The sequence below is a fragment of the Lynx rufus genome, unplaced genomic scaffold, assembly GCF_022079265.1.
Source record: "Lynx rufus isolate CCGP_SWC_20201006 ecotype Redwood Valley unplaced genomic scaffold, mLynRuf1.p SCAF_3, whole genome shotgun sequence".
In the NCBI taxonomy this organism is placed as follows: Eukaryota; Metazoa; Chordata; class Mammalia; order Carnivora; family Felidae; genus Lynx; species Lynx rufus.
In genome coordinates, this window is record NW_025814845.1 from 101,081,677 (window position 1) to 101,093,740 (window position 12,064).

Consider the following 12,064-nt stretch of genomic DNA (forward strand, 5'->3'; position numbering starts at 1 on the left):
CAATAATCAATTTTATAATTATTTAACATACCTCTATTCAGAAGGAGTCTCAGTAAGAGTTTAATGATTCAACTATGACGTGACACTATATTGCTTATTGTCTTTTAAATAATTTTCCTTATAAATCTCATACCTGTACCATATTTGAAATCTTTTATATAGTTCACTATAAAGACCTAATGTGACACTAAATAAATAAATAAATAAAGGAAGAGATGTGCAAAACTTCCATTCACCTGAACACTTAGAGGAAACTGCAGGGTTATTAATTAGCCTAATTTCAAGATTACTGTGATTCAGGGAATAGGGAAGCCCAAAGGGAGGGAGAGGTGGAGAGTGAGACAGGGGAAAGGCTGGCAGGTGGAGCAGTGAGAACATAAACAACATTTATTGACTAAGTTTGTCATCTAACATGGGCACAGTTTGCGGCACTCCAAAACAATTACAATAACACCACCAAAGATCACTGATCAAGGATCATCAAAACAAATATAATAATAATGAAAAATTCTGAAATATTGTGAGAACCGCCAAAATGTGAGACAGAGACATAAAAAGCAAATGCTGTTAGAAAAATGACACTGACAGATGTTTGATGCAGGGTTGCCACAAACCTTCAATTCATAAAAAACAGTATCTGGGAGTGCAGTAAAGCAAAGTGCAATAAAAAAAGGTATATATACCTGTATATAGTTTTGACAATTATTCTATTTTAAAAGTATAGCTCAACTCAATTTTTTCCTTTTAAATTGCTATAATACATACCACTCTAGAAATCTGATTTCTACAAACTGGGCCTGTTAAATCATTTGTCTTGGGAGGTTTTATAAGGAAAAAAATAACCCCTACACACAAAAAAAATCACACTGTATGGTTTTGGGGTAAGACAGTTCAGCCACAGCTGCCAGGGAAGCTCCTTCTGTTTTCAGACTGCAACCCAATTTTTACCATTACCAGACCTAGGCTTGAATTTCCATGTTTTAATGAATGAGTAACTACACAGGTTCTTATTTGATAGATCAATTCTGAAAAACTGCTTAGAGCGGAGCAATCATATTACTCTGGCTGTTAAATAAGAACAAGATGGGGCGCCTGGGTGGCGCAGTTGGTTAAGCGTCCGACTTCAGCCAGGTCACGATCTCGCGGTCCGGGAGTTCGAGCCCCGCGTCAGGCTCTGGGCTGATGGCTCGGAGCCTGGAGCCTGTTTCCGATTCTGTGTCTCCCTCTCTCTCTGCCCCTCCCCCGTTCATGCTCTGTCTCTCTCTGTCCCAAAAATAAATAAACTTTGGAAAAAAAAAAAATTAAAAAAAAAAAAAAGAACAAGAGATCAAAATTGTTGAAGAGAGAAGGTGAGAATTTATCAGGAAATCAAGCTTAGAATAGCTATCTAGCAACTGCATATCCCTTGGCTGGTCAAGTTGGCAGATGCTGATAATAATTTGGCTTTCAAATGTCACACACACATATATACACACACAAAGTAAAAAATTAGAACAGTAAAGAATCTGAAGTTTATGTCTGCATGTATAGAACTTCTCTAATGATTCTTCTCTAAATGATACATTTGTGTACCAAACTGGAGTATGTTTACATACTTAATAATTTAATTTCCTTCCAAGAGATAACTTAGGCACACACAATAAGAGAACTCATGTTCCTCAAGTTCTATAAAACATTAACTTTAGTTACTAAGTGTAGCATTTGGGGGCACTGAAGTTTAATTGAACTGAAGTTTAACATGTTCTAAAACAACTAAGTTCAAACTTTCCTTCTAAAAAGACACACACATATAAGCACTAATGAACTGCACCAGACAAAAAGCTCTCTGGGTGTATCTTCCATTCCTAATGTGATATCAGGAGTCCTCATTTCCAAATAGTTGATTTCAAAGAATGGTGAACTGACTCAGATCTAGACATGTGAAAAACATAGATTACTATGATTCAACTATTATCATCATGTCTCAGCTCCTCCAACCTCTTTGGCCTATGAAAGACAATTGGGGTGTGTTACTCTTCCTATTCTTCAACTACTTTATTCCTGTCAACTATTTGTAACTGATGATACCTAAAATTCAGTGTACTTTTTATCTGTTTTTAGAATATGGTACTCATTTCTCTCTTTCATATGATGTTTGTTATGTACCTATTTTTCCTAGAGTGGCACTGTGCTATATAGCATGATTCCACAAAGCACAATTCTATAGAATAACTAGAACTGCACCTGTATGGAAGCTATGGGAAAGTCCCCCACTAAAACTCTTAGACTAGTAGGGCTAGGCAGTGAAATTCTAGACTGAGAATATCAATATTTTCCTTGTATCCCCTCCTGTGGATGAAGGCTACTGCCTGGAGCTCTTAAGTACTGTAGGTCATGATGATGGAAACTGTAAAAAAGAAATTCATTAATTAATATGCTTCAACTCATACACCTCTTTCTGGTGCTCAATAATTCATCAGGAGGAATGAGAAGAAATGTCTGGGAACTCCCACTTAAATGTCTCTTTTAAGTTCACCTCATATCTCTGTAAAGAATTCATCATTTCCTCTTTACCAATGTCTCTGTATCTGCTAGAGATAATATTATTCCAGTTCTACCTTCAACTCAAAATACCAAATGATTTAAAACTCATTCTTTTTCTTAACTGACAAATTTACTATCACCAAACCTAACATTTAGTAGTGGACCAGATTTGTGCAAGCAATGCATAAGGAGAAGAGATGGATGAGGGGAGGAGAAATTACCCTACTTCTTATTTCTTTTCTTATTGCATGTTAAGACAAAGATTATTTTTAAAGGCTTAAAGATTCCTAAGTTTGGGAAGGTCAATAGAAAGCAATACTTATATCAGACAATTAGATTTCAAAACAGACACTGTAATAAAAGAAAAAGGACACTGAATAATAATGAAGGGGACAATCCAACAAGAAGATACAACAATTATAAATATCTGTGCACCCAACAGAGAAACACCCAAATACATAAAACAGTTAAAAACAGATAGAAAGGAACTAATCAACGATAATACAATTAATAGTAGGGGACTTTAACACTCCAGTTACATTAATACACAGATCACCTAAACAGAAAATCAAAAGGAAACAATGGCTTTGAATGATGCCCTAGTCCAGATGGATTTAACAAATATATTCAGAGCATTCCATCATAAAACAGAATACACATTCTTTTCAAGTACACATGGAACATTCTCCAGAACAGATCATATATTAGGCCACAAAACAAGCCTCAACAAATTAAAAGATTAAAGTCATACCATGTGTCTTTTGTGACCATGAAGCTAAAAGTCAACCACAAGAAAAATCTGGTAAGACCACATATACCTGGAGGTTAAATAACATGCTACCAAACAATGAATGGCTCAACCAGGAAATAAAAGAAGAAACAAAAAAGTACATGGAAACAAATTAAAATGATAACACAATGGCTCAAAACTTTTGGGATGCAGGAAAAGCGTTCAAGAGGGAAGTTTATCGCAACATAGGTCTACCTCAAGAAGTAAGAAAAGTCTCAAATACACAATCTAACTTTATACATAAAGGCTCTAGAAAAAGAATAAGAAACAAAATCTAAAATCAGAAGGAAGGAAATAATAAAGATTAGAGCAGAAATAAATGATATTAAAACTAAAAAAAACATGTGGTAGGGTCTCCTTCCTAAGGAAAAAGAAACAAACAAAATCTCAAGGCAACCTTGCTATTCGTGTACTTGACAACATCCCTCATGACCTTGTAACATGAGACCACTTAATCAGACTACATGTTTGTGTGTTACCATATATGGGAGACAAGGGAGTAAAAAAAAAATATAAAAACTACGCCACGTGGTGTTCGGGGCTTAGTTCTTCGGGTACGTACTCAACTAAGTGTTGTCGGTAGGAATAAAGTTGCTTCCTGGAAAGAAAAGCCTCGGTGTCACGATTCTCTGTGTGAGAATCCTGCTACAAACAGATCAATGAAACCAGGAGCTGGTTCTTTGGGGAAAAAAAAAAAATTAACAAATGGATAATCTCTAGCTAGACTTATCAAGAAGAGAAAGGGCCCAAATAAAGTCACAAATGATAAAGGAGAAATAACCAACACCACAGAAATGCAATCATAAGAGAATATTATGAAAAACTATATGCCAACAAACTGGGCAATCTGGAAGAAATGGATAAATTCCATAAATATATAAACTACCAAAACTGAAACAGGAAGAAATAGAAAATTTGAGAACAATTATGAGCAAAGAAATTGAATCAGTAATCAAAAAACTCCCAAAAACCAACAGTCCAGGACGAGACGGCTTCATAGGCAAATTCTACCAAAATTTAAAGAGTTAATTCTCATTCTTCTTAAACTATTCTAAAATACAGAAAATGAAGTAAAACTTCCAAAGTCATTCTGTGAGGCTAACATTACCCTAATACCAAAACCAGATAAAGACTCCACTAAAAAAGAGAACCATGGGACAATAACGCTGATGAACACAGATGCAAAAATCCTCAACAAAATACTAGCTAACTGAATCTAAGAATACATGAAAAAAATCATTTACCCAAATCAAGTGGGATTTATTCCTGGATTGCAAGGTGGTTCAATATTTGCAAATCAATCAACGTGATACATCACATTAATAAAAAAAAAGGAGGGGCGCCTGGGTGGCTCTGTCGGTTGAGCGTCCGACTTCGGCTCAGGTCATGATCTCGCGCGCGGTCCGTGAGTTTGAGCCCTGCGTCGGGCTCTGTGCTGACCGCTCAGAGCCTGGAGCCTGTTTCAGATTCTGTGTCTCCCTCTCTCTGACCCTCCCCCGTTCATGCTCTGTGTCTCTCTCTGTCTCAAAAATAAATAAACATAAAAAAAAATTAAAAAAAAAAGGATAAGAACCTTATAATAATTTTATTGTTTCAGTAGACTTAACATCCATTTATAATTAAAAACCCTCAACAAAGTAGGTTTAGAGGAAACATACCTCAACATGATAAAGGCCATAAATAAAAATCCCACAGCTAACATAATCCTTAAAAGGGAAAAAGTGAGAGACTTTCCCCTAAGGTCAGGACCAAGATAAGGATGACTCTCATCACATTTCTTTAACATAGTAGTGAAAGTCCTAGCCAAAGCAGTTAAACAACAAAAAAGAAATAAAAGGCATCCAAATCTGTAAAGAAGTAGTAAAACTTCCACTATTTGTAGATGTTAATGATACTATATATAGAAAATCCTAAAGACTCCACCAAAAATTTATTAGAACTGATAAATGAATTCAGTAAAGTCACAGGATATGAAATCATGTACAGAAATCTGTTGCATTTCTATAAGCCAGTAATAAAGCAACAGAAAAAGAAATTAAGAAAACAATCCCATTTACAATTGCAACCAAAATAGTAAGATACTTAGGAATAAACCTAACCAAAGAGGTGAAAGACCTATATTCTGAAAATTAAAAAACACTGATGAAAGAAATTGAACAGGACACAAAGAAACAGAAAGACATTCCATGCTTATAGAAGAATATTGTTAAGATGTTCATACTACCCAAAGTAATCTACACATTTAAGGTAATCCATATCAAAATACCAACAGCATTTTTCACAGAACTAGAACAAACAATCCTAAAATTTGTACAGAACCACAAAAGACCCCAAATAGCCAAACGATCTTGAAAAAGAAAAGCAAAGCTGGAGGCATCACAATTCCAGACTTCAAGTTATATTACAAAGCAGTAGTGATCAAAACAGTATGTACTGGCACAAAAATAGACACATATATTAATGGAACAGAATCGAAAACCCAGAAATAAACATATAAGTATATGGTCAATTAATCTTCAACAAAGCAGGAAAGAATATCCAATGGGAAAAAGTCTTCTCAACAAAATGGTACTAGGAAAACTGGACAGCTACATGCAAAAGAATGAAACCGGACCACTTTCTTACACCATACACAAAAATAAATTCAAAATGGATTAAAGATCTAAATGTGAAACCATAAAAATGCTAGAAAAGAACATATGCAGTAATTTCTCTGGCACTGGCCATATCAGTTTTTTTCCTAGGTAGATCCTCTGAGGCAAGGGAAACAAAAGCAAAAATGAACTACTGGGACTATATAAAAATAAAATGTTTTGCACAGTGAAGGAAACAATAACACTAAAAGGCAACTTAGGGAATGGAAGAAGGTATTTGCAAATGACCTACCAATAAAGGGTTAGTATCCAAAATACATAAAAAGCTTACAAAACTCAACACCCAAAAAATAAATAATTCAATTTAAAAATGGGCAGAAGACAGAATATACATTTCTCAAAAGAAGACATAGCAGATGGCTAATGGACACATGAAAGATGTTCATCATCACATCATCAGGGACATGCAAATCAAAACTATGATGAGATATCACCTCACACCTGTCAGAATGGCTAAATTTAAAAAACAGAAGAAACAACAGGTGTTGGAAGGGATGTGGAGAAAAAGGAATTTTCTTGCAAACTGGTGTATCCATTGTGAAAAACTTACGGAGATTCCTCAAAAAGTTAATAGAACTACGCTACAATCCCCCAGTTACACTACTAGGTATCCAAGGAATACAAAACCACTAATTCAAAGGGACAGATGTACCCAGCATTGTTTACAACAGCCAAGAAATGGAAGTAGCTGAAGTCTCCTTTGAATGGTGAATGGAAAAGGAAGATGTGGTGTATGTGTGTGCACGTATATATATATGTATATACACACACATATACATACAATGGAATATTATTCAGCCATAAAAAAGAATGAAATCTTGCCATCTGCAACAACATAAATGGGGCTACAGATTATAATGTTAAGTGAGACAGAGAAAGACAAACACCATATGATTTCACTTTTCTGCGGAATTTAAGAAACAAAACAAATCAACGAAGGGAAAAAAGAGAAAATGACAAACCAAGAAACATTCTTAACTATAGAGAACAAATTGATGGTTATCAAAGGAGAGGCAGGTGGGGGGATAGTGAAATAGGTGATGGGGATTAAGGAGTGCACTTGTCATGATGAGCACCAGGTGATTAAAATACTCACAAAAAATTTTATAAGTCATAGTAAAGCTTTTATAAGTTACCCACAGTAAAATGTCCAGAAAAACAGAAATGTCCTTGTACAATTTAGGTGAGCATTGGAAATGTTAAGGTATTATAGACCTAAGGCTGAGGTTAAGCAATTAAATAGGACTCTGCATCTCTTTCAGTAATTAGAGATTTCTGTAAATAGACATCTTTACTTATGAATCACATTATTTTTGCCAAGAAAATAAAGAACTTTCTTGGCTTTTTGTTATACAAATTTTAAAAAAGAAAGAAAACAAATACAGTGCACATCATTCTGTTGTGTATGGGTATAAATATAAATTGATATAAATGAGAGAATAGTGCATTAAAATTGTACTTAAGGTAATTGTACACAGCATTGTTTTACACTGCTGTACATTTCTTACATTACACTTTTGTGTATATTAAGTACTATGTATGAATCCACTGGGAAAAGACAGCTAATGGATCCTTTCTATGAGAAAGGTATTATTGTATAGATTTTAAAGATGAGGAAACTGAGGCTCAGAGACTTGGCCGATGTAGAAATGGCACAGGGATTGGAATGCAGGTCAGCCTGACTCCGAAGTCCATTTTGTTTATACCAACTTTCTCTCATTTAGCACAATTATCAATTTATTTGCATTTTGTTATTAATTTAATGTTGTCCGTATAGCACTTCATTACTTCATCATCTCAATCAGAATCTTTCAAGAGTTACTATTTCCATGTCAAATCTAAACTCCTCTGCCAGGCTCTCAGACCCTCTTATACTAGGCCCCACTTGTATTACTCAATCATGCTTCCTAGTCTCTAGTCATTCCCATCACACGATCCAATTCAAATATAAAACTTATTGAAGGGTAGGCACAATACTACTTTAGGTACTCAAAATTATTTTTTTAAGTTTTTTTTTTAATGTTTATTTTTGAGAGAGAGAGAGAGAGAGAGAGAGAGAGAGAGAGAGAGAGAGAAAAGACACAGAATCCAAACTCCAGGCTCTGAGATCTCAGCACAGAGGCTGACGCGGAGCTTGCACCCATAAACTACGAGATCATAACCTGACCTGACGTTGGGCGCTTAACCGACTGAGCCACCCAAGCCTCCCTCAAAGTATTTCTGCTAATGATAAAGCTTAGTTTGAGTCAGAGATCCTGCCTGAACTAAAATTTTGGAAGTTACAACTATGAGAATGTTTTGAGACCGCATTTCTGCAAAATGTATGACACTGCTTTCAGCTATCATTACCAATATTTTGTTTAAAATTTAAAAATATGTATGATGGGGGAAAATGTCTGTCCATCAGTATTTACTGAAGTTTCAGAAAGTAGCAAGATAATTATTCTCTTTGCCTTATAGTCCTAATCATGAAAACATCTCACGCTAATTATGGTACTTCTCTTAAAAGTCTTTGTTGCTTCTAGTTGCTTAGACTTATTTTGTTGTACAAGGCTCTTTATAGTCTGTTCTTAATCTGGCACTTGGTCAAATAATTTACCACTTCCTGTACTCCTGGCCACAATGAACTTTTGTTTTGTTTTGTTTTTAAATGTTTATTTATTTTTGAGAGAGAAAGAGATAGAGTGTGATTGGGGAGGGGCAGAGAGAGGGAGACACAGGATCCAAAGCAGGCTCCAGGTTCCGAGCTGTCAGCACAGAGCATCATGTTGGGCTTGAACTCCTGAACCATGAGATCATGACCTGAGGCGAAGTTGAATGTTTAACTGACTGAGCCACCCAGGTGCCTCCATGATGAACTTTTAAACCATTACTTCCACACTACGTGGAATGGCCTAAATGTTTATGTCCCCCCAAATTTACGTGTTGATTTAAACATGGGCGCAATGTGATGATATTAAGAGGTGAGGCCTATGGGAGGTGATTATGTCACAACAGTGGAATGGGAGTAACCACGAAAGGCAGTAGTGTTCTTATAAGAGACTTCAGAAAGAACCCTTCTCCCTTCTGCCATGTGAGGACACAGTGAAAAGATGAACATCTATGAACTGGGAAGAGGGACTAACCAGACACTCAATCCTGGTCCAGCCTCTAGAAATGTGAGAAATAAATGTTTGTTGTTTAAGCCAGTCTGTTATTTTTGTTATAGTAGCCTGAACAAACTAAGATACCATGTTGGCCCCTTTCTGAACTCTCTGTACTTTTTTACATGCCATTCTAATTTTCTACTCTGTTTTCCTATCCTAACTTTCTTTTTGGCCTGGTAAGCTCCTACTCATTCTTCAACACCCAGTTTGATATTCATCTCCTCTGAGAAGTCTTCAGGGTTTTGTTTTAAAAGCAAAGTAATTGTTACCATCCTTTGTATGACCATGGCCTTCCCAAATAGGTAGCAAGCTGCAGGACATCAGAGATACCGTCTTAAATAATCTTCCTATCCTCAGCATCTGGCTCATAGAGAAAGCTTAATGAATACCGAATGAATGACGAATATCTCGACAGTCTGTGAGAAACACAGTTGTCTTCCCAACTAAATATAGTCATTTTTAATTTTTCTGTAGCCATAATATGACAGTGAGCAACACTGAGGTTATCCTGACATTTTCAAGGCCTGCCTAAGTATTTTTTGAATAAATATCCAAATGATCCATAACTGCTTAGAAAGAACTTAAAGTAAATTTTTTTTAATGTCTGTTTATTTTTGAGAGAGACAGAGCACAAGTGGGGAAGGGCAGAGAAAGAGGAGGAGACACAGAATCCGAAGCAGGATCCAGGCTCTGAGCTGTCAGCACAGGGCCCAGTGTGGGGCTCGAATTCCCAACCTGTGAGATCATGACCTGAGCTGAAGTCAGACATTCAACTGACTGAGCCATCCATGCTCTCCTAGAAAGAACTTTTAAAATATCTTTCTGTAATTCTTTGAGCATATCAAAATTTCTATATTTTCTCTAGAGACAGCTGAACATTTAGAAAGCAATTTACAGAGCAGAAGCAACTTAAAGCAAATGATCAAAGAGAAAAAGAGGCAAACAGAACAACAGACTTTTAAACATAGAGAACAAACTGGTGGTTACCAGAGGGAGACAGGTAGGGGGATGGGTGAAATAGGTGAAGGGGGTTAAGAGTACACTTTTGGTGATGAGCACTGAGTAAGTATAGAATTGCTGATTCACTATTTTGTACACTTGAAACTAGTATTACACTATATGTTAATTATACTGGAATTAAAAAATAATCATATTTAAAAGAAAAACAGAAGCAACTTACTTTATTTCGATCTTGTACAACTAATATTTTTCTAGTATTTTCATCAAATACAGCTCCTGTTGGGGGAACAATGAAAGATAATTGAGAAACATTAATTTCATTCACCTTAGACTCTTCCCATACTCTTACCTGTGGTCATCAAAATTATACCCATCCTGGAAGGCCTAGTTCAATTACCACCTCATCAATGAACACTTGTAAAATCTCTCTAGCAATAAACTGATTGCTCAGTTATTCGGGTTCTTTTAACAACTTGGAATACCAATGATGGATCTAGCATATGCTGAGTGGTAGGATAATTATCTGCATAAGCTTCTTCTCTTTTCAATATCTATTCCTGATGGTACACAGTTACAGAATTATTTTATTCTTCTGTAGCACTTATTTTAGTGTCTAATCTTAAGTGCTTAAAAAATATTTATTGAATGTAGTGACTTTTCCATTCTCATTTTTATTCTTTGAATTGCTATGTATAGAACGTGTATTGTGCCCCTGATGATCTAAATCTCAAATATCTTAATATTCAGTGCAAGACCTACCTGAAGCCACTTGTATTTCTTTTTTTGATTTTTTTAATGTTTATTTATTTTTGAGAGAGAGAGAGAGAGACAGAGAGAGAGAGAGAGAGATGAAATGCAAGCAGGGGAGAGGCAGAAAGAAGGAGAGACAAAGAATCCAAGGCAGGCTCCAGGCTCTGAGCTGTTCAGCCAGAGCCTGACTTGGGGGTCAAACTCGTGAACCACGAGATCGTGACCTGAGCCAAAGTCGGATGCTTAACTGACTGAGCCACCCAGGCACCCTAGCCACTTATATTTCTTTATGACATGTGTATATGACTTTATAACATCTCAATATATTGCTTTGGGATATTTCTTTATTTTATATATGTTTTAAGTTCTAGTCCTTTTCTTTTACTTATTCATTCATCATACACATTGCCACGCACACTGGGCATTAGGGACTCAAAAATAAGGTTTGTTTTTTATTTCTCTTTGGGCAATCCTGGGTCAAAAATACAAATGACACCATAATGGTTTATATTAGTTTCTTTTAAATGTTATAATTTAAATATATTTGGGGGCACCTGGGTGGTTTAGTCGGTTAAGTATCTGACTTTGGCTCAGGTCATGATCTCACTGTTTGTGGGTTTGAGCTCTGTGTTGGGCTCTGTGCTGACAGCTCAGAGCCTGGAGCCTAGTTTGGATTCTGTGTCTCCCTCTTACTCTGCCCCTTCCCCACTTGCTCTCAGTCTCTGTCTCTCAAAAATGAATAAACGTTCACATAAATAAATATCTGTATTTACGTAATGTGAGGAAATATTGTAAAAGATACTTTCCATATACTCTTCCATTCTTTCAATATCAATTGAGTTCCTATACCTAATACATACGGGTTCTCTATATATTGAGCCCTGTTATGTGTCAGGCATTTTTCTAGGTGCTAGAGATACAGTGGTAAACAAAACAAAATTCCTGATCCTTGATGGGCTCACATTCTGGTGTGTGTATGAGGAGGTAATAAGTAAATAAAAAACAAATTATATACAACATGAGGTGATTGCAAACATTTTATGTTGCAATAAAATATAGAAGAGGATAGCTATGTATAATATAAGGAATGACAAATTTCTCTGAAATGAAAACACCACATTTAATGTTTAAAAGAAGGAAAACCAGTGAGATATAATTAGCGTTAATGTTGGTTTCTATTAGAAAATATAAATTATAATTTAATTGAATTGGATTTTACAAGGGTTAGAATACCAAAGAAA

The 12,064-nt window shown here is 35.7% G+C and overlaps 1 protein-coding gene across 1 annotated transcript in view; it reads right to left on the reverse strand.

Moving 5' to 3' along the window:
• The window catches only part of NUDT6 (nudix hydrolase 6), a 42,463-nt gene that overhangs the window by 23,843 nt on the left and 6,556 nt on the right, over nt 1–12,064 (reverse strand). The window contains exon 3 of the mRNA XM_047091972.1: nt 10,294–10,349. Coding sequence (XP_046947928.1) covers nt 10,294–10,349 — 56 coding nt within the window. The remainder of the gene's footprint in view (nt 1–10,293; nt 10,350–12,064) is intronic.